Genomic DNA, 24,226 nt, shown 5'->3' on the forward strand with positions numbered 1-24,226 from the left:
GTAGTAGCAAGGCAGAAGGCTGGTCAGAGTTACCGGGATTGAAGAGTAGTCAGGAGTCGTAATGGCAGAAGCAGGTCTGGATCTCCTGAGGCAGAAGAGTATCCAAAAACAGGCAGGTCCGGGGTCACAAAACCAGGGTGAGCCAGAAGCGCGAGCAAACAGGTTCCGGGTGTGAGCTTTGCAGACGATCTGACACCGGAGAGCTGAAAGACAGGGCCTTAAATACTGGGAGAGGTTAGTGGGTAATGCAGCGCAGCTGGCAGAGTAATTAGAGCCGAGCAGAGCAGGGACAGGTGGAGCTAGTTAGGCTGAGTAGAGAGAGGGAGGTGAGCAGAGTGGAAGATAGTGGAAACAAATTAAGGTGGTAACCCGGTGGAGTGAGAGGGCTCATGACACTGTAAGGTCTACACCTGTTGTATTCGGGGCATGTGACAAATAACATTTGATTTGATTTGATATCTACATATACCTTTGCAATAGAGTAATTCCCCTCTGTGCTATTTTTACTAAAGATACTAGGCCAGTGTTTTCCAAACTCGGTCATGGTGTCCCCAAGGGGTGCACGTTTTGGTTTTGCCCTAGCACTACACAGTTGATTCAAATAATCAAAGCTTGATGATGAGTTCATTACTTGAATCAGCTGTATAGTGCTAGGCCCAAAAATAAAACTTTCACCCCTTGGGGTCACCAGGACCGAGTTTGGGAAACGCTGTACTAGGATATGTAAATGGAGCCGTTGCAAGGTCACATTACACCACCAACCCCTCTGTGTGACAATAGATTTACACGCACCCCCCAAAAAACATGTTTAGACCGGCGACAACTCAGTTTGATTTGTATTTTGATATCGCGTTTTGTGTACTGATCGGTTGACTTTGCCATGATCTCTTTGCAGGGTAGCCACATGTAAATCATGTGCATCAATAGGCTCTGGGTGTAATGGCAGGTGTAGCCCTGCTCTTAGATCTACCTGGCAGCAGTGGCGTAAAGTACCTAAGTATAAATATTTTTTGGGGGGGGGTATCTGTACTTTACTTTACTATTTATATTTTTGACAAGTTTTACTCCACTACATTCTTAAAGAAAATAAAGTACTTTTTACTCCCTACATTTTCCTTGACACCCAAAAGTACTTACATTTTGAATGCTTAGCAGGGCAGGAAAATGGTCCAATTCATGCACTTATCAGGAGAATACGTGGTCATCCCTACTGCCTCTGATCTGGCGGACTCACTAAACACAAATGCATCGTTTGTAAATTATGTCTGAGTGTTGGAGTGTGCCCCTGGATATCCGTAAATTTTTTAAACAAGAAAATGGTACCGTCTGCTTTGCTTAATATAAGGAATTTGAAATTATTTATACTTTTACTTTAACTTTTGATACTTAAGTATATTTAGAACAAAATACTTTTAGAATTTTACTCAAGTAGTATTTTACTGGGTAACTTTCACTTTTACTTGAGTAACTCTCTATTAAGGTATCTATACTTTTACTCAAGTATGGCAATTGGGTACTTTTTCCACCACTGCCTGGCAGTATAATTCACCCTCATCAAGGCTGAAAAAACCCACCAGAGATGGATAGCCTAATGCTTACACAGCAACACCCCTAGCTACTGGCCTTCTAGGCCTAGGCTAAGCCTATACGGTATAGTAGAAACTGAAACAAGGAAGGTCAGGATGGGATAGAATTGCAATGTGTGAAAAATCAGTTGCTGTAAAAAGCACAATGTACCGCATAGCACTATGAGCAATAATAGTATTACCATAATGTTGCACATGACTCATTATTATAACCTTGCTGTGACCTTTCAATAGAGATGGTACTGAATCATAGGGATGTAGTTAAAAACACTCACAGGACATGTAGGGTCAATGTGTATGAATGTGTCAGTTTTGTAGTGACAGAAGAGGAAGTGAGGCCTATTCTGTTCTGGTAGATGGTTGAGTCATGTGGTGGCTGCTGTAACTGTCATTGCTGATGTCTCTCTCTGCTGCATAGTGAACCAAGAACGAGGAGGAAGTGATTGTGATTGGCCGGGCTTGTGGTTCTGTGTGACTCATACCACCAGGGAAGAAACACAAATTCAGCATTTCAACCGTCTACCAACCAACCATACAGAATAATGTATATTATTCAGTATTAATCAGTAATGTATATCTTAAGATAGCTAGGTGGGACAACGACATATCTCAGTTAAAGTAAGTACATTTTTCCTCAATAAAGTAGCTATCAGCAAAGTCAGCAAAAAGTCAACTGCGAGTGTTAGTTCACTAAAGAGGTAAAGAGGGGATGTGATAGGGGGGTGCTGTGGGATTAATTAAGATACTCTTTGTAGAGGTAGGGTTTCAGATGTTTTCGGAAGATGAGCAGGGACTCTGCTGTCCTATCTTCAGGGGGAAGCTGGTTCCACTATTGGGGTGCCAGGACAGAGAAGAGCTTTGACTGGGCTGAGCGGGAGCTGTCCTCCCGTTAAGGTGGGAGGGCCAAGAGACCAGAGGTGGCAGAATGGAGTGCTCGGGTTGGGTTGTAGGCTTTAAGCATAGCCGGAAGTTAGGGAGGGGCAGTTCCTCTTGGTGCTCATCCAAGCTGGGCTGACTTCCAAGCTGAGATATCTGCCAGGCACGCAGAGACCAATGGTTTCGGGATGCTTTGCTGCCTCAGTACCTGGGCCACTTTCCTTAATAGAAGGAACCATGAATTATGCTCTGTATCAGAGAATTCTACAGGAGAATGTCAGGCCATCTGTCTGTGAGCTGAAGCTGAAGCGCAACTGGGTCATGCAGCAAGACAATGATCCAAAACACGCAATCAAGTCTACATGAAAATGGCTAAAAAGCAACACATTTTAGGTTTTGGAATGGTCTAGTCAAAGTCCAGACCTAATCCCAATTGAGATGTTGTGGCAGGACTTGAAACAAGCAGTCCATGCTTGAAAACCCACAAATGTCGCTGAGTTAATGCAGTTCTGCATGCAAGAGTGGGCCAAAATTCCTCCACAGCGACGTGAGAGAATGATCAACAACTACAGGAAGTGTTTGGTTGGAGTCATTGCAGCTAAAGGTGGCACAACAAGTTATTGAGTGTAAGGGGGCAATTACTTTTTCACACAGGGGCATTGGGTGTTGCATAGCCTTGTTTATGAAATAAATTAAATAAGAATGTAATGTTGTGTTATTTGTTCACTCAGGTTCCCTTTATCTAATATTAGGTTTTGGTTGAAGATCTGATAACATTCAGTATAAAAAATATGCAAAAGTAGCGAAAATTAAAAAGGGGGCAAATACTTTTTCACAGCACTGTAGATCTACTGTTTTGTGGGATGACCGCAAGCTATAGCCTAAGTCTGTAAGTCATAACCCTGCATCTGACCTCTATTTTTCTATCTCTGCCCCGCCCTCCCAATTAATTTCCCCCTCTCTTCCTCCCTGCCCCCTCTCACTTTCTTCCCCACTATTCAATCTTCTTCCTCTCTCTGCTCCCTCTTTCTCTTCTCCTTTCTCCGCCTCTCCTTATCACTTACTCTCCTCTCTACCCTTCTCTCCCCCCCTCCCCCCTCCTCCTCTCCCACCCCAGAGCTGAGTTCCACCCTGATGGAGAGGATGCAGGCCCAGGAGCTAATGAGCAGTCTACAGCTGCCTGAGCTAGACGAGTTAACCCAGTTCTTCCGCTCCCTGCCCACCTCCACGCTGGTGGGAATCGGTACCCTGACTGCCGTGCTGGCCTACTGGCTGGCCACACGGCCACGCGCCATCTCTCCTCCCTGCAACCTCCAGCACCAGTCTGAGGAAGTGCTGGTAAGCCAGAAATACGATGCGATCAGAGGAGGCTAGTGGGAGGAGCTATAGGAGGACTGGCTCATTGTAATGGCTGGGATGGAGTCAATGGAACGTAGTCAAACGTTGTTTCCAAGCATTTGATGTGTTTCCAAGCATTCCATTTATTCCATTCCAGCCATTACAATGAGCCGGTCCTCCTATAGCTCCTCCCACCAGCCTCCTCTGGATGCGATACGCCACCTCGGCCCGTATTCAGAAAGCGTCTCAGAGAAGGTGCGCTGATCTAGGATCAGTTTTGCCTTTTAGATCAAAAGGAATAATACAGGGTGTACCTGATCCAAGGTCAGCACTCTCTGAGACACTTTGTGAATACAGGCCCTGTGCACCAGGGCAGCACACAACAAAAGGGGCTGACTAAGACATAAACCCCACAGAGGTTTACCTGAGGGTTAACGCAATACCACTTCCACCCAACTGTTACACCCACTCCATTTACCCTCATACACACATTATCATATCCTCACGTAAGTAAGAGAATAAAGGGTAACATTTTGGATTTCGAACCTACTGTATATTTGGACTACAGTAGAAATAGTAATGTTGTTACTTTGGTGTGTGTCTCTCTGTGTGTGTGTGTGTGTTCCCTAGCCTCACTGTGTCTATCTCCCCCTGTCTGTCTCTAGCATGAAGATGGGGGTCGCAGGTCAATGCTGGGGGAAAGCCCCAATAAGCTGCTGACACACTACCATGAGGATGCCAAGACCATGTACGAGGTGTTCCAGAGAGGCCTCCACATAGCCGGTGTGTACACACACACACACACACACACACACACACACACGCACAAACACACACACACACACACACACACACACTTACATGTGCAGACAGTCACAGACAGACAGACAGACGCATGTATGCACACACGCACACACACTAGCACTTTCTCAGAGACATGCACACACACATACACTGTGGTCTGAGTAATATATACACACACAGAAATTGTGGTCTGACAAAGCGCTAGTGCCCTGCCTGTGTGGTCTGTCTGTGTGAGTGAAACAGTGCCATCTAGATTACCATGGCAACTGAGTGTGGGAAATAGTGTCTGAGGCCTAAAGTCAAACTGCAGACAGACTAGACTGTATATAAAGTAGATAGTATCTCTCTATATCTGGTTCTGACTGACTGAAAAATAATGCTGAGGACCAACTGTCATTGTATTGTTAGTACACAGTGAAGAGATTGCTAAAGAGAACTAAATACAAGGAATAGATAGCGGAATCGAAATGTACTGTAGATGTGTGGTCATGAGCGTCAGTCAATAACTTCTGTGTGTCTTCATGTGATAGTTTGGGTGTTTCTGTGGTTTCATGTTTTTCCCTTACTCATCCTGTTGTTGTATTGTCTTTAGGTGATGGACCTTGCTTAGGCTCCCGGCTACCCAACCAGCCTTACAAGTGGCTGTCCTATAAAGAGGTAAGCACACAGTAGAATTACCTCTGTACAGAACACTGAAGCACAAGAGCAGCTCTCTGCTTTGCATACAGGCTCCGTGTGGTCTATTCCTTCATAGGGCTAGTGTAATCTATAGCTCTGTGTGTAACTCACTCCTTGTGGTTTGTGTTGCATTTGGACGTGTCGCATATGGTGTCTCAACAGATGCACAGGTTCAGTTTACAGTCTCCCCTACTTCAAGGAGAGACGTCTGCTACTACTCAAACCTCTGTAGTAACACAGAGTTGAAATTTGAAGTTGATTTACACTAAAGCTTTCTGTACCACTACTGAACTACTGGCCTTTTTAACACACACATTTGAAGGGCTTCCAAACACGATCAAAAGGGAGGGATTCATTTTCAGCATTCTGTAAATGGAACTCTTTAATGGTATTGAAAATGATTTATTTAGGAAGCTTTTAAACACTTCAGCATTGGAATGCTGCAGCTGGAAGGATTCTAGAGTTACGCAAACACTCTGCTCCGCTCCAATATTTAATCTATGACATCATGAGAGTTGAGCAGAGGTATGTTTTTGTTTTATACTGTCATATTTCTCGTTTCCCAATACGCTCAGCTGCTGTCCTATTTCTTTTTGACTTCCAGGTCACAACCCGGGCGGAGCACTTGGGGTCGGGGCTGCTGAGCCAGGGCTGCACGCCGAGCCCAGATCAGTTCATCGGAGTGTTTGCACAGAACAGGCCAGAGGTGAGGTCATCATCACAGCAACACACTGTGTGCGTCCCAAATGGCAGCATATTCTCTACATACTGCATAACTCTACATACTGCACTATATAGGGAATAGGGTGCCATTTGGGACGACACTGATTCACAAATGTTTTGACATGATATACAGTTTAACAGCCCCGACTTGTAGAGGCTTTTTTAATTATCTTTATGGCGACGCTGACCTCCTTTTGACCTGTCTGTCTGTACTTACAGTGGATCATTTCGGAGCTGGCCTGCTACACCTACTCTATGGTGGTGGTGCCTCTGTATGACACACTAGGGCCTGATGCCATACGGTATATCATTAACACTGGTAAGACTAGCAGCTTTCTGATGTTTGTGTCCCAAATGGCACCCTTTTCCTCATGCAGGTCACCTATGGGTCCTGGTCAAAAGTAGTGCACTACATAGGGAATTGGGAGCCAATTGGGACTGAGCCTTACTGTAAGTGTAGTGCTGTCTACTCTGTTAGCCCATAGCAATAGATCTGAGAATGTTCCTTTTAGTTTCATGGTCCAGTTCTTTTAATTATTTTCTTGATCAAGCTGCATTGGCAATGTCATGAAATGCATACAATCTATAGATGTGTCTGAAAGGATGAAAAGCTGAGACACTCAGCCTTCCCTTCCTGAATAACAGTTTTTCCTAGACTAGAGAATTGTTTTTTGTTGTGTTTAAGTTACACAATCCCTTTATCTCCGCATACTCACAGGAATCAGGCTAGGGCTCACCTTTGCCTTATGCTGGAGGTAATGAGCTTAGCTCAGTGGGTTTGGGAGGGAGCAGGCCTTGAGATCTGTCGTTACACTCTCCTTCTTTCCCATGACCTCAGGGCTCTCCATTCTTTAGTTTCACACTAATCAGACAGCTAACATTACAGTTATTTTCGATTGCTAACAAGCATTGTTCAATACTGCGGATACATGTGCAAAACTCTAAATACAGTTATCACATCAACACTATGTGGCAGCCTGTGGATCATTTGTCATTGCTTTGACACAAAATGCATTCAATGACAACATCTTTCAAATTACATAAATATTTGTCTCACAAAAACACATTTACCAACAAAACTCTATGTATCTACAGACCATTATGCAAATGTTAAGATACCCTTATAAAAACGGTTAAAATCAAGTTCAAAAGATACTGAAAATTGAATGAGACTGCAAAATATAAATAATAATAATAACTTAATTTTTCACATCTGATTTTCATTCTACATTACGTAACTGAAGACCTACCCAGGTGTTTTCCATTTTTATGTCATTACCATCTCTACAAAAGGGGACATCTTTGGAATACATTTTACATAAACATGGACCCAGCCAGAGATCGTGTAGTGGCTAACAGAGGTGGAAGAGTTGTCGGGAGAGGCAGAGGATTACGTATCCGTGGTGGAAGACGACTGAGGGGAAGACCCAGCGTTGTAGTGTCAGATGAGATTAGGGCTACAATCATTGATCATGTTGTCAATCATGGTCTATCAATGAGAGATGCTGGTCTCAGAGTGCTGTAATTGTTGACATGGTCATTAGCAACAATGCCATAAAACTCAGAGAAATTCAAGAGAGAGTGTTGGCAGACAATAATACATTTCATAATGTTGAAAGTGTAAGCACGACAACCATTGCTAGAGTCTTGACAAAGCATCATATCAGCATGAAGCAGGTGTACACTATTCCCATTTGAGAGGAACTCTGATCGTGTCATGGAACTCCGGTACAAATATGTCCAGGTAAGATGTCTATATCCTGTAATACAGTACTGTTTTTACTGTAAACAAAACCCACCAGAGCACTGCACAGTTACAATATACTGTAATGTAAACTACTGTTATAGAATAACTGTTATGTTGCCGTGTGGATTTACAATATTTTAGAGTGTCATGGAGCTTGAAGCCAGGCCAACACCCCACATGTTCGTCTTTGTGGATGAGGCTGGTTTTAACATGGCCAAAACACGCCGACGTGGAAGGAATGTGATCGGGGAAAGAGCAACAGTGAATGTCCCGGGCCAGAGGGGTGCCAACATCACAATGTGTGCCGCAATATCCTCTGAAGGATTGCTGTTACATAAACCACTAATTGGGCCATACAACACAGAGCACCTCATTTCATTCATGGATGACCTCTATGGAATGCTTTTGCCAGGTGAAGAAAGAGGGCAAGTCAGAAGAAATATGGAAATCTGGGTGATTGCATGGGACAATGTGGCATTTCACTACTCCCATGCAGTCACAGAGTGGTTTGCAGCCGATCCCGGGATGGTGTCACTTTAACTCCCCCCTTACTCTCCCTTCCTCAACCCCATAGAATAATTATTTTCCTCATGGAGGTGGAAAGTTTATGACCACCATCCACATGATCAAATGTCACTCTTGGATGCAATGAATGCAGGATGCCTGGATATCTCTGCAGAAGATTGCCAGGGATGGATCAGGCATGCAAAGAGATTCTTTCCCAGGTGTGATGTGGAAGAGAACTTGTGGCCCAATGCAGCAGACAGGGTTGACTAGCATTGTTATATATCTGTTTCATTTGGACAATATGCTATGCATATTCATAGTGTGTATACACTTTTTGTTTGTTTAACAGTACTGGAATTATTTATTTTTGTGTATTTTGGAATTACTCTGCAAAAAGCAAAATAGAGTAATTTGCAAAAATACAGTCAATTGTATTGAAGCATATTGCAGCCTTTCTGCTTTATTTCTTTACATATCTTGCAGGACATTCTATACAGTACAGGTTTGCCACTCTTCTTTGTAAAAATGACTGTTGGTTCATCTAAAAAAAATATGATATTAAAGACAAATTGACCCATTTTCAAGTGGTATCTGTTTTTAGAGTTTTGTAGGTCATGATACTATGAATGACAAAGTGTGCATGTCATGAGAGACTCTTAGCTTTCATTTGGTAGAAAGATTAGCTTTTGAGACATGTAGGATGTGCATTGCCAAGTTGCATGTTGTTTTGATAACTGTATTTAGAGTTTTGCACATGTATCCACAGTATTGAACAATGCTTGTTAGCAATAAAAATAAAAAAAACTCACTCTCATCATTTTTTTCAAAATGTCCAACTGCCCCTCAGTGATACAGTGTGTTGGTTTTGGCCCAGTGCCCCAACAGGATTTGTCTCTGCTCCAAGGCCATGGAAGGGAAATCTGTTTGTAGAGCAGTAGTTAGTTAGCTGTGTGTTTACTAGCTGATTGGATCATGTATGTGTGTTCTAGTTCTCACAAAAGGCATGCGGATCTCTTGTGTGCTGTCTTTCAGCCGACATCATCACAGTGATCTGCGACAAGCCTGAGAAGGCCCAGGTGCTGCTGGGTAACGTGGAGAGGCAGGAAACCCCCGGGCTGAAGAGGATCATCCTCATGGACCCTTTTGACCATGCCCTGCTGGAGCAAGGGGAGGGCTGTGGGGTCATCGTCCAGTCCATGCAAGACATTGAGGTACGTAGGGAGAGTGTAGGGGGGCAGGGGGGATGGGGGAGTAGTGTAGGAGGGTAGGGAGAGAGGTGGGAGGGAGCCGGGAGAGTAGGGGCAGATGGAGAGGGGAGGGATGGATCTCAGGTAGGGAAGAAGAGGGGCCTCAGCCCAGCTAATATACTTTCAGGAGTGGCTACAGTTCCGGATTTTGTGGAACCCGACTTGCCGTGGCTATTGATACAGATTTCTGCGCAGGTGCAGGATTTTTTTTAACGTAGCTGCGACCTACTTTGCTGCCTACGTAGCTTCTGCTCAGTGCTCCCACTTCATGTTATACACTAAAGCAACTCTCGCTACGGCAGCATAACTATGAAGATTATCATCACAAATAGTAGGCAGTCGAAAGCAGTAGTTGACAAACGACGTGAAGAATAATACCACACCGGGCACCAGGCGACGCAAAACGAACTCGCTCATTATCAGACTCTGTTTACCGGTCTGGATACACATGCTCGGGCTGCCTAGAACATTCAGCTGCCCAGAGGTGGAGCAGCTAGGTAGCCTACTCGTGCAGTACTTACTTGCCTGATCATTGAGAAGCACAATAGCAGTTGGTAGGGCCTATATGTGGTTAAAACACTGATTGTTTTTTGCCCCAATACAAAACTCAAGTGGGGAGTTACATTATTTTTACAGGTGCTGGTTAGTGGCTACAATATGGCAGCAACTATAAAGATTAGCCTAAGAATTAACAGAAACTTGTTACAAATGATGGAGTCATCCATGATTCACCAAACAATATTTTGAAAGAGGAAGCAAAGTACTTTAAGCATATGTTTTCATTTCAGTGTCCTCCATCTCCACTAACTGAAGTTAATTGTAAGGATTTCTTTCCCATTAATAGTGTAAAATTAACAGCTATACAGAAAGACTCATGTGAAGGCCTAATTACAGAGGAGGAACTTCTAGATGCAATTAAAGCCTTCAAGTCCAGGAAAACTCCAGGGCTGGATGGCATACCAGTTGAGGTATATCAAAGATTTGTTGATGTACTCAAAGGTCCGTTATTAACATGTTTTAACCACTCCTATAGAAATGGTAGACTATCAGATACTCAGCAAGAAGATCTGATTTCACTATTACTGAAACAGGACCCAGGTGGTAAATATAAAGATCCGTCCACCTAAAAAAAACCTTACACTTCAGTGTTGTGATGCCAAAATCCTAGCAAAATGCATAACGTGTAGAATTAAAAAGGTTTTGTTGGATATTATTCATCCTAATCAGACAGGTTTTTTTACATGGACGATAAATTGGAGATAATATAAGACAAGTACTGGAAACAATAGAACACTATTAAAAATCTGGGAAACCAGGCCTGGTATTCATAGCTGACTTTGAAAAGGCCTTTGATAAAGTACGACTGGAATTTATATATAAATGCCTGGACTATTTTAATTTTGTACAATGGTTAAAGTTATGTATAGTAACCCCAGGTGTAAAATAGTAAATAATGGCTACTTCTCAGAAAGTATTACATTGTCAAGAGGAGTAAAACAAGGTTGTCCACTATCAGCATATCTATTTATTATGGCCATCAAAATGTTAGGTATTAAAATCAGATCCAACAATAATATCAATGGGCTAGAAATCCAGGGTTTAAAAACAAAGGTGCCATTGTACGCTGACAATTCATGTTTTCTTTTAAATCCACAATTTGGATCCCTGCACAGCCTCAGAGGATCTAGATATTTTTTCTAACCCTCTCTGGATTTAAACAGAATTATGATAATTGCACCATATTACGTATTGGATCTCTAAAAAATACAACTTTTACATTACCGTGTAGTTTACCAATAAAATGGTCCGACGGGGAAGTGGACATACTCGGTATTCATATCCCGAAAGAAGAAATGATCTCACTGCAATACATTTTAATAGAAAGTTAGCCAAATTAGATATGATTTTTCTGCCATGGAAAAGACAACACCTGTCTATTTGTAGAAAAATCACCCTGATTAATTCTTTAGTCATATCCTAGTTTACCTATTTACTTATGGTCCTGCCTACACCAAACAACTTGTTTTTATTTTATTTTATATAATGACATAAAAGTATTCCACTTTATTTGGAACAGACAAATTTAAACTGGCCTATTTATATAATGAATATGAATTCGGAGGGCAGAAATGATTAAATATTAAAGCATTGGACCTCTTACTAAAGGCTCCAGTCATACAAAAGCTATACTTAAATCCGAACTGGTTCTCTAGCAGATTAGTAAGAATGGCTCACCCCATATTGAAGAATGGCCTTTTTTCCTTCATTCAGATTACAAGCTCTCACTTTCGATTATTTAAAAATGAAATAATCTCCAAAATATCGCTATTTTTAAAACAAGCAATAGAAAGCTGGTTGCAATTTCAGTTTAATCCACCATAAAAGACAGAACAAATATTATAACAAATATTATGGTTAAACTCAAATATACAAATTGATTTTTTTTTTTACATTATAAAAAAACAAAAACTTTATAATCTTTATAAATTATTTCATAAATAGGACTGGTGGAGTTATGTCACACATGCAGTTAACAAAAATAATGGAAATGTCTGCTCTATCCAAAATTACAACCAACTGACCGCAAAAATGGACGAGGCAAGTGGAAAGGGGATAAGGTAAGGAACATGTCTGTCTGCCCTGCATCAAATACCTAAATTATACCAGAGGTATACCAGCTTCATTTAAGGACCAAACAATTGACAGCTGCACCATACAGGTTGCAAAATAGCTGGGTGGAGATTTTCAATGTACCGATTCCATGGCACATGGTCTATGAACTGATACACAAAACGACGCCGGATTCAGAACTTAGAATTGTTCCATTTAAATTATTATACAAAATTCTTGCAACCAATAGAATGTTATATATATGGGCGATACAACCATCCCAGCTCTGCAGATTTTGCTGCGAAAAGACAGAATCATTAGATCACTTGTTTTGGTACTGCCCATATGTAGCTTGTTTTTGGTCGCAGGTTCAGGAATGGCTGAAAAATTGCTAAATTTACTTGGAGCTACGCTGGGTGATTTGAAAAGTCATAGTCAATCGCTAAATAATATAATAATACTCTTAGAAAACGTGTTTATCTTTAATTTACAATCTGTAGAAACTATGATAATAGAAAGGTTCAGAACTTTTCTGAAACATTACAGCACAGTGGAAAAATATATGGCAGCTAGAAATCAAAACTGGATGGTCTTCAGAGAGAGATGGGAGGGGTTGAGGGTAGCTGAAGGCTGGGACTAAAAACAAAAACGATAACTAATGTAAAATATACTGTCCATGAAATGTATGTTGTATGTATAAGCTGGAAGTCGAAACCTAAGTATTGTTGTCCATTAGTTTACTCCAATTAGGGGAGGGGTGGTAGGGTTAGGGGAAAATAATAAATAACAAAAATATATATTTAAATTAATATACTGTAAATATTTACAAAAAATATATCTGGGGGATTGGAAATGACGCAGACAATTTCATTGATAGAAGCCACAATCTATCTGCAATATTAAAGCTGATCGACCCCCTACATTATTTTTTCCTTCTATAGATTAGCGTACATCATCACACAAAACGCTCATTGTTTTTGCTCCAATGCAATGTGTAGGGACTTCCTCCTGCTTGTGCAACTGCAATATCCGTTACAACAGCGAAGGTTGTATAGCCTTCAATAAATATTTTTGGGAATGTTTGTTCAAATCACCACAGGGTTTTTTATTTCAGCTGTTCAGAAATATGAGGCAAAGATAGGCATGGTTCACAAGAGGTAAAGATACAAACGTAAATGGAGGGGGAGTGTGAGGAGCAGCTATGTAGTGTGCGTAAAATAACATTTACTCTAAACACTCCGAACACTAACGTATGACTGATGTGTAGGCTATAACTTTTAGTAAAGCCTGCAGTATGTATTTACTGTACTCCATGTACTAGCCCTCTGAGGGCAACTTTGAACACATACAGTACCAGTCAAAAGTTTGGACACACCTACTCATTCAAGGGTTTTTCTTTATTTTTTACTATTTTCTACATTGTAGAATAATTGTGAAGATATCAAAACTATGAAATAACACATATGGAATAATGTAGTAACCAAAAAAGTGTTAAACAAATCAAAATATATTTTATATTTGAGATTCTTCAAAGTAGCCACCCTTTGCCTTGATGACAGCTTTGCATACTCTTGGCATTCTCTCAACCACCTTCATGAGGTAGTCACCTGGAATGCATTTCAATTAACAGGTGTGCCTTGTTAAAAGTTAATTTGTGGAATTTCTTTCCTTCTTAATGCGTTTGAGCCAATCAGATGTGTTGTGACAAGGTAGGGTTAATATACAGAAGATAGCCATAATTGGTAAAAGACCAAGTCCATATTATGGCAAGAACAGCTCAAAAAAGCTAAGAGAAAGGACAGTCCATCATTACTTTAAGACATGAAGGTCAGACAACACATAACATTTCAAGGAGAGAATGCCAAGAGTGTGCAAAGCTGTCATCAAGGCAAAGGGTGGCTACTTTGAAGAATCTCAAATATAAAATATATTTTGATTTGTTTAACACTTTTTTGGTTACTACATAGTTTTGATGTCTTCACTATTATTCTACAATGTAGAAAATAGTAACAAATTAAGAAAAACCCTTGAATGAGTAGGTGTGTCCAAACTTTTGACTGGTACTGTAATTACCTCTGTAGTCCTGTGTAGCTCAGTTGGTAGAGCATGGCGCTTACTACGCCAGGGTTGTGGGTTCGATTCCCACGGTGGACCAGTATGAAAAAATTATAATGTATGCACTCACTAACTTTAAGTCGCTCTGGATAAGAGCGTCTGCTAAATGACTAAAATGTAAAAATGTAAATGTAAAACATGATGGCATCTTGAACAGGTCTAGCCTGTTTCACCTCCTTGAGATACATTTCCATGTCAACGTAAAACAAATATTATGATACAAGCAAAAGTTATACTTAGATCCATTGTTGGGGAAGCTACTATGAAAATATAGTTTACCAAGCTACCAATTACTTCACACTGGAAGAAGTTAAACTACACTAACCCTTAAGAAGCATATAATTTACGTAACTAAATTACTGAGAAAAAGTAGTTCACTACATTCAAACCAGTTCGTGAAAAATAATCATACCTACATCTGAAATGTCATAGTCTATAGTCTACAAATTGCAAGAACAGATCACTAGAGTCAGATGTTAACCTAATGTGTATTTTGACCTATTAAACATAAAAACGATGTTTCAAGTGAGAATTAGGCAGGTATGATGCCAAAAAATTTAAGGAAATATTTCCCTACTTTACCCATATTTTCGTTTCTTTTTGCAAAAAAAGTAGTGTGTAGTTCCAGTAGTTAGCTACACCACTACATGGCAAAAAAAGTTATTAACTACTGAAAACACTACCAAGATTTGAATTTAGTTTAACGACCACCAAGCTTCAGCAACATGTTATTAAATTACTAGTTGAACTACAGTACATGTAGTTCACTACTCCCCAACACTGCTTAGAGCCTACATTCTGGCAAATAAAGAAAGAATGCTTCGGCATGCACTTTTTATAATTACTAAATTAATCTAGCGTAAAACTATGTAAGCATCTCTTTTGTGGGGACGTTAGAGTTGTTCAGATATTCAATCCCCTCTACTTCACCATGGCTGTGTATTGTATTTTATGGTTCTTCTAATGATTATCTAACACAAGATGTTGTGCTTCTTTGCATGCTGCTGTCCCATCTAGGCACTGGGCAGAGAGAAGCACAGAAATCCCATGGTAAGTACAGTCTGTATGTCTGGTCTGATTGCAGACATCAGCTTTGGAGCGGCTGCGGCATAATGAAGAAGAGGTGGACAGCAAATGGTGCTGAAAGTAATTCATTTCAACAATTGTCTTCATTTTAATTCCACTTCACTAACAACAAGAGGGCTTTGTTGGAGCCTATTTCTTCCTATTCTAAAAAATAAGAGGTAGGTCTACCTGTTTGACAGACGCAATTATGCTATCCATAGATTTGTCGGTAAAGCCAAATCCTCCAATACTGTCACCATGCAGTCCTTAAATACCTTCGTGTTTGGGAAGGGCTTGGTGGGTTTGGTTTGAACCAGGGCTCAAATTGAGTGGGGGTATGCCATACCCTTTCTTAAAGAAAAAGGGCAAAAAGGATACCTATTGTTAGCTTTATATTTTGAAATAAATAAATAGTATCCAGATAATAGAAAGCGGTCTATAACAATGCTTAACTCCGTGATGCCTAATGCTAGAAACAAGCTTTAAAATGCCCACAAAAGATGCTACTCTGATGCATATTGGGATATATTGATTCGTCTCTATGACATTCTGAAGCTGAGCTGCGGTCTTCAATATTGGAGGAGACAAAAAATTTTACTTTGCTATTCTGTCCCTATTCATTTAGCTTTTCAATTTCTGAAAAGACAAGACGTTTAAACCCAGGCAGCTTTTAGGGAAGCCCTTCTGTTGTTGGGTTAAGCAACGGACGAGGAGCCAGCAGTTGAAGCTTAACTTTTTCTGCGTCGGTCGAGCCTCTGTCTGGTTGGAAAGGTAACTTTTGAAAGTCCCATGCTTAGATTCATAAGGATGTCTAATATAATTTTTTTTGCAACCGTTTCGTTGCAAACAAGACACTCTGCTTTGACATTGGAGAAATATGGTAAAAATGCCTACTACTCTCTACTGCCTACTTCTATTTTCATTATCCACTTTTCTTTAGAGACTTTTTCAGAGCAGCATTTTCTCAATTGCAAGCTGTTTTACCCCAATCGATGCTCAAAGAAATATAAAAAACTAATTTAATAGAGACATTGGTGATTTTATCAGTATAATCAGATTGAAAATATTAGGATATGTTATTGACATTGAACTGATTACTGATGACATAGCCTACTAACCAAATGTGTTAAAAATTGTGTTTAATTTATAGCATAGGCCTATGAATTGGGCTGCTAATATGTTCTGTTCTGTTCTGTTCTTGCCCAAGGCCAAACCTATTGTCGACCCCTGTTGTACACTATTCTAGTTTAGCAGGGATAGGAGGGGGGTGGCAATTTTTTGTCTCGCCTAGGGCAGTAGAACGTCCAGAGCTGGGCCTGATAGGCCCATACATTTTTTGGGTGGACGCGCATACACACATAGGAGGTCTCGTACCAGGAAGAAATTACATCTACTTTCACCCCTGGGTAAAACAGTAATTCTGCTCATAGATTATGCATGTATGAACTACACATTGACACATTCAGCCCAAAGCGTGAGGTTTCCAAAACACTTAGTAGTCTACAAAGTTCCGGAGCATGTCTTTAAGTATCAAAAGTAAAAGTGAACGCTATAAATCCTTTCAAATTCCTTATATTTAGCAAACCAGACAGCACAATTTTCTTGTTTCTTAATTTATTTGTGTATTTGTGTTTAGTGAGTCCACCAGATCAGAGGCAGTAGGGATGGCCATGTTCTGTTGATGTGTGAATTGGACAATGGTCCTGTCCTGCTAAGCATTCTAAATGTGAAGAGTACTTTTGGGTGTCAGGGAAAATGTATGGGAGTAAGAAGTAGATATTTTCTTTAGGAAAGTAGTGTAGTAAAAGTAAAAGTTGTCAAAAAAATTAATTGTAAAGTGCAGATACTTAATACATTACACTACTGGTATTCTTGCTTTATGTTAGTCACATTAAGCAATAATGCAAGCACTCACAGACTTATCTACAGTCACATATTGCTTAAAATGTCAGAGATGGGCTAATGTGATGGTGATTATTGTCTAAAGGTGATGTCAATGAGTTAAAGATTTCATTCAGACTAGATTTGTTCCCCACAGCCACCTACGCCAGAAGACCTGTCCATCGTGTGCTTCACCAGTGGTACCACAGGTATGGTCAGACAAACTAACACCCCAAAGTGTCTTATTCTTTCAAGCTAAACACAGTATTGATGTGTATTAACACAGTAATGTACTATCTTAAGAGTTTAGCCCACTTCATCCACAATACCTGATTCAAGTCCAACCCTGACGTGTGTCTATTACTTTGCTCATTGTGTGTGATAAATTATTAACAGGAAGAGGCCTCCCCCTGACCATTTCAGACCATGTACAGTGGCTTGCGAAAGTATTCACCCCCCTTGGCATTTTTCCTATTTTGTTGCCTTACAACCTGAAATTAAAATGAATTTTTTGGGGGTTTGTATCATTTGATTTACACAACATGCCTACCACTTTGAAGATGCAAAATATTTGTTATTGTGAAACAAACAAGAAATAAGACAAAAAAACTGAAAACTTGAGCGTGCATAACTATTCACCCCCCCCCAAAGTCAATACTTTGTAGAGGTACCTTTTGCAGCAATTACAGCTGCAAGTCTCTTGGGGTATGTCTCTATAAGCTTGGCATATCTAGCCACTGGGATTTTTGCCCATTCTTCAAGGCAAAACTGCTCCAGCTCCTTCAAGTTGGATGGGTTCCGCTGGTGTACAGCAATCTTTAAGTCATACCACAGATTCTCAATTGGATTGAGGTCTGGGCTTTGACTAGGCCATTCCAATACATTTAAATGTATCCCCTCAAACCACTCAAGTGTTGCTTCAACAGTATGCTTAGGGTCATTGTCCTGCTGGAAGGTGAACCTCCGTCCCAATCTCAAATCTATGGAAGACTGAATCAGGTTTCCCTCAAGAATTTCCCTGTATTAAGCGCCATCCATCATTCCTTCAATTCTGACCAGTTTCCCAGTCCCTGCCGATGAAAAACATCCCCACAGCATGATGCTGCCACCACCATGCTTCACTGTGGGGATGGTGTTCTCGGGGTGATGAGAGTTGTTGGGTTTGCGCCAGACATAGTGTTTTCCTTGATGGCCAAAAAGCTCAATTTTAGTCTCATCTGACCAGAGTACCTTCTGCCCTCTTTGCCTGGTCCGTGGGTTTTGGTGGGCGGCCCTCTCTTGGCAGGTTTGTTGTGGTGCCATATTCTTTCAATTTTTTAATAATGGATTTAATGGTGCTCCGTGGGATGTTCAAAGTTTCTGATATTTTTTATAACCCAACCATGATCTGTACTTCTCCATAACGTTGTCCCTGACCTGTTTGGAGAGCTACTTGGTCTTCAGGGTGCCGTTTGCTTGGTAGTGCCCCTTGCTTAGTGGTGTTGCAGACTCTGGGGCCTTTCAGAACAGGTGTGCAGTGAGGGAAAAAAGTATTATCCCTCATTAAAATGCAAATGAATTTATAACATTTTTGACATGCGTTTTTCTGGATTTTGTTGTCTTATTCTGTCTCTCACTGTTCAAATAGACCTACCATTAAAATTATAGACTGATCATGTCTTTGTCAGTGGGCAAATGTACAGAATCAGCAGGGGGGATCAAATACATTTTTCCCTCACTGTATATATACTGAGATCATATGACAGATCATGTGACACTTAGATTGCACACAGGTGGACTTTATTTAACTAATTATGTGACTTCTGAAGGTAATTGGTTGCACCAGATCTTATTTAGGGGCTTCATAGCAAAGGGGGTGAATACATATGCACACACCACTTTTCCGTTATTTATTTTTTAGAATATTTTCATTTTTTCAGTTCTTTTCATTTCACTTCACCAATTTGGACTATTTTGTGTATTACCATTACATGAAATCCAAATAAAAATCCATATAAATTACAGGTTGTAATGCAACAAAATAGAAAAAACGCCAAGGGGGATGAATACTTTTGCAAGGCATTGTATCATGGTTAATAGTATGGTCATGTTAGTGCCCCTAACACTTATAGACTTCAGAGGGAAAGACAGACATACAAGAGGAGTTGTATGGAATCCTGCCCTGTTATTACAGTCTGGCCAAAAACACAGTCACAAAGAGTAGTAGGAGTAAGATTAGGAGAACCCCTGTATTTCCAGACAAGGCTAAGCGGCCCACTGCAGTAGTGGAAAGAGTGCCACCTGTTGGTCTTTCAGTGTAATTTCCCCTGGTGCCCTGGCCTCTCTTATCTCCTGTGGTCTGTCTCTAAGAGTGTGTGTTCCAAAGGTTGTTACAGGGTAGTACAACTAAGGCATTTCCCACTATGGCAAGACATATATAAAAAAAAGTGAATGTGTAGCCCGAAAAAAAAAGTGACACAATATTATTATTCCTATAGTTCCTAGGCTGCTAATAGCTAACTGTTTGTTTTTCCATATACACTGAACAAAAATATAAACACAATATGTAAAGTGTTGGTCCCATGTTTCATGAGCTGAAATAAAAGATCCCAGAAATGTTCCATAAGCACAAAAAGCTTATTTCTCTCAAATTCTGTGCACAATTTTGTTTATATCCCTGTTAGTGAGCATTTCTCCTTTTCCAAGATAATCCATCTACCTGACAGGTGTAGCATATCAAGAAGCTGATTAAACAGCATGATCATTGTGCTGGGGACAATAAAAGGCCACTCTAAAATGTGCAGTTTTGACATACAACACAATGCCACAGATGTCTCAAGTTTTGAGGGAGCATGTAATTGGCATGCTGACTGCAGAAATGTTCAATTGACTGATTTCCTCATATGAACTGTAACTGAGTAAAATCTTAGAAATTGCTGCATTTTGCGAATATAATTTTGTTCAGTGTATATCTACCGTTGTTGTTTTCCATGGATTGATACTTGATCTGTCCCAAATGGCACCCTTTTCCCTTTATAGTGCACAACTTTTGACCAGAGCCATATGTAGTACACTATAAAAGGGAATAACTCTAGCTCTTAAATGGTTTTCCCCAAAATTCTATTTTTTACAATCAAATTGTAATATTGTAATTTCCATCATGAAAAATGTCCTGTAATGTTAAGTGTTCTGTACTCTATTTATGTCACGTGTTATGTATTTTACATGAGTGTTTTGCAACTATTAGTGATGTAAATTCTGCATTTCTTCAGTTTTATCTGTGAGCAAGAATACAAAAACTCAAACTCAATAGTGTGCCATTTGGGACGGAGCTAATGCTATTCATTGTTGAGAGTCCATTGTTGGGTGTTGTTTTCTGTCTTTCTCCTCCATTGTTGAGAGTCCATTGTTGGGTGTTGTTTTCTGTCTTTCTCCTCCATAGGAAACCCAAAGGGAGTCATGCTTACACATGGGAATGTTGTGGCTGATTTCTCAGGCTTCCTCAAAGTGACAGATGTGAGTTCAAACAGACTATGGTGTCACAGACCCTTTCTTTGGAGAAATTTGCCTTGCATTTATCTTGAGTAGGTGCTTTTCTCCCATTTCTGTAACTATATTAGAGGCAAGGCTCACTAAATTGCTTCATGTCACATATCTTACATGGGACAAGACGACACAAATGTATTTGTTTTTTGTGAGCTTGTGCATCATTTATGTTTCTCATTAACAGCATATTTTACAGTTTAGTGGTGGGAAACAAATGGTTCTGATCCTGTCTAACCACCGCTTCTCTCCCCCATGCTTTTATGGAATACCACAGAAAGTCATCTTCCCAAACCAAGACGATGTTCTCATCTCCTTCCTGCCTCTGGCTCACATGTTTGAGAGACTCATTGAGGTAATGTCAAACAAACAAAGCCCCCGCTAAGCTTTCAGCTGTATAATTATAGTTGGTGTGGGCGTGTGCTTGCTCCTCTTTGGCTGTGTGTGTGTGTACGTGCATTTCCAGACCTGAAGGATCTTGGCAGTTGCCCCTGCCCTGAGTCATTATTGACCTGGCTATATGTGATATTAATTATGCCATAGCCAGTCAGCTATTTATTGATACCATATCTGCTTCCACTGTAAAAGCTGGCTCATATAGTTAAGGGTGCAGATTATTTATGCCGCTTCTAACAGCTACAGGAAACTTGAGTCCCAACTGGCACCATATGGTATATAATTGGCACCCTTAACCTTAATATACTGCGCTACAAAGGGAATAGGGAGCCATTTGGAACACAAACTTGGTCTGTTGTTTCCTTTAGATATGGTTTTTACTGTCCCTAACTACTAATTTAGGATCAGTCACGAACTACACTATTCTTTTGAGTAATTACTGGACCAGCTAAAGCACTGAGGGGGTAAAGCAACCACACGGGTTCAACCAGCATGCCTGTTTTGTCTCGCTGCAATACGTGTTCTTCCGTTGTCAGCGTGTGAGAGGCAGACACAGACACAGGAAACAACCTCGCTTCGCCTCCAACACAAGCAGACATATGATTCACGTTCACGAGAATACACACATCCAAACACTTAATGCATGTGAATTCTATGCAGCAATGCTGCAGAGATTTCTTTGAAAGCAGTATCCAAATCCATTGGATGTAGTGATCACAATATAGTAGCTATATCTAGGAAAACCAAAGTTCCAAAGGCTGGGCCTAATATTGTGTATAAGAGGTCATACAATAAGTTTTGTAGTGATTCCTATGTTGTTGATGTAAATAATATGTTGGTCCGTGGTGTGTAATGAGGAGCAAACAGACACTGCACTTGACACATTTATGAAATTGCTTATTCCAGTTACTAATAAGCATGCACCCATTAAGAAAATGACTGTAAAAACTGTTAAATCCCAGTGGATTGATAAGGAATTGAAAAATGGTATGGTTGAGAGGGATGAGGCAAAAGGAATGGAAAATAAGTCTGGCTGCACAACCGATTGGCAAACGTATTGCAAATTGAAAAATCATGTGACTAAACTAAATAAAAAGAAGAAGAAACTACACTATGAAACAAAGATAAATGACAAAGAATGATAGTCAAAAGCTTTGGAGCACCTTAAATGAAATTTCTGGGGAAAAAGGCAAACTCAGCTCCATCATTCATTGAATCAGATGGCTCATTCATCACAAAACCAACTGATATTGCCAACTACTTGAATTATTTTGGGGCAAGATTAGCAAACTTAGGCATGACATGCCAGCAACAATTGCTGAGACTACACATCCAAGTACAGTTGAAGTCGGAAGTTTACATACACCTTAGCCAAACACTTTTAAACTCAGTTTTTCACAATTCCTGACATTTAATCCTAGAAAGAATTCCCAGTCTTAGGTCAGTTAGGATCACCACTTTATTTTAAGAAATGTGAAATGTCAGAATAATAATATAGAGAATGATTTATTTCAGCTTTTATTTCTTTCATCACATTCCCAGTGGGTCAGAAGTTCACATACACTCAGTTAGTATTTGGTAGCATTGCCTTTAAATTGTTTAACTTGGGTCAAACGTTTCAGGTAGCCTTCCACAAGCTTCCCACAATAAATTGGGTGAATTTTGGCCCATTCCTCCTGACAGAGCTGGTGTAACTGAGTCAGGTTTGTAGGCCTCCTTGCTCGCACACGCTTTTTCAGTTCTGCCCACACATGTTCTATAGGATTGAGGTCAGGGCTTTGTGATGGCCACTCCAATACCTTGACTTTGTTGTCCTTAAGCTATTTTGCCACAACTTTGGAAGTATGCTTAGGGTGATTGTCCATTTGGAAGACCCATTTGCGACCAAGCTTTAACTTCCTGACTGATGTCTTGAGATGTTGCTTCAATATATCCACATAATTTTCCTTCCTCATGATGCCATCTATTTTGTGAAGTGCACCAGTCCATCCTGCAGCAAAGCACCCTCACAGCATGATGCTGGCACCCCCATGCTTCACGGTTGGGATGGTGTTCTTCGACTTGCAAGATCCCCCTTTTTCCTCCAAACATAACGATGGTCATTATGGCCAAACAGTTCTATTTTTGTTTCTCCAAAAAGTATAATCTTTGTCCCCATGTGCAGTTGCAAACCGTAGTCTGGCTTTTTTATGGCGGTTTTGGAGCAGTGGCTTCTTCCTGAGCGGCCTTTCAGGTTATGTCGATATAGGACTCGTTTTACTGTGGATATAGATACTTGTGTACCGGTTTCCTCCAGCATCTTCACAAGGTCCTTTGCTGTTGTTCTGGGATTGATTTGCACTTTTCGCACCAAAGTACGTTTATCTCTAGGAGACAGAACGCGTCTCCTTCCTGAGCGGTATGACGGCTGCGTGGTCCCATGGTGTTTATACTTGCATACTATTGTTTGTACAGATGAACATGGTACCTTCAGACGTTTGGAAATTGCTCCCAAGGATGAACCAGACTTGTGGAGGTCTACAATTTGTTTTCTGAGGTCTTGGCTGATTTCTTTTGATTTTCCAATGATGTCAAGCAAAGAGGCACTGAGTTTGAAGGTAGGCCTTGAAATACATCCACAGGTACACCTCCAATTGAATCAAATGATGTCAATTAGCCTGTTAGAAGCTTCTAAAGCCATGACATCATTTTCTGGAATTTTCCAAGCTGTTTAAAGGCACCGTCAACTTAGTGTATGTAAACTTCTGACCCACTGGAATTGTGATACAGTGAATTATAAGTGAAATAATCTGTCTGTAAACAATTGTTGGAAAGATTACTTGTGTCATGCACAAAGTACATGTCCTAACCGACTTGCCAACAATATAGTTTGTTAACAAGAAATTTGTGTAGTGGTTGAAAAACGAGTTTGAATGATTCCAACCTAAGTGTATGTAAACTTCCAACTTCAACTGTATATCTGACCAAATTATGAAAGACAAGCATTGTAATTTTGAATTCAGTAAAGTGAATGTGGAAGAGGTGAAATAATAATTGTTGTCTATCAACAATGACAAGCCACCGGGGTCTGACAACTTGGATGGAAAATTACTGAGGATAATAGCGGACGATATTGCCACTCCTACAGTGAG

The 24,226-nt window shown here is 40.4% G+C and overlaps 1 protein-coding gene across 3 annotated transcripts in view; it reads left to right on the forward strand.

Annotated features, from left to right (window-relative positions):
- The window catches only part of LOC121574012 (long-chain-fatty-acid--CoA ligase 6-like), a 60,933-nt gene that overhangs the window by 15,271 nt on the left and 21,436 nt on the right, over nucleotides 1-24,226 (forward strand). For 2 of the 3 annotated variants that reach the window (XM_045222658.1, XM_041886519.2), the window contains exons 2-11: nucleotides 3,580-3,800; nucleotides 4,466-4,583; nucleotides 5,197-5,261; nucleotides 5,887-5,988; nucleotides 6,225-6,324; nucleotides 9,292-9,470; nucleotides 15,249-15,281; nucleotides 17,335-17,386; nucleotides 20,599-20,672; nucleotides 20,977-21,054. In XM_045222658.1, coding sequence (XP_045078593.1) covers nucleotides 3,597-3,800; nucleotides 4,466-4,583; nucleotides 5,197-5,261; nucleotides 5,887-5,988; nucleotides 6,225-6,324; nucleotides 9,292-9,470; nucleotides 15,249-15,281; nucleotides 17,335-17,386; nucleotides 20,599-20,672; nucleotides 20,977-21,054 — 1,005 coding nt within the window. In that variant the 5' untranslated portion in view covers nucleotides 3,580-3,596. Of the gene's footprint in view, nucleotides 1-1,974; nucleotides 2,205-3,579; nucleotides 3,801-4,465; nucleotides 4,584-5,196; nucleotides 5,262-5,886; nucleotides 5,989-6,224; nucleotides 6,325-9,291; nucleotides 9,471-15,248; nucleotides 15,282-17,334; nucleotides 17,387-20,598; nucleotides 20,673-20,976; nucleotides 21,055-24,226 lie in introns of those variants that run through there. The other variant, XM_045222659.1, reaches the window with a different exon arrangement.

Source organism: Coregonus clupeaformis, chromosome 9 (assembly GCF_020615455.1).
Source record: "Coregonus clupeaformis isolate EN_2021a chromosome 9, ASM2061545v1, whole genome shotgun sequence".
Classification (NCBI taxonomy): domain Eukaryota; kingdom Metazoa; phylum Chordata; class Actinopteri; order Salmoniformes; family Salmonidae; genus Coregonus; species Coregonus clupeaformis.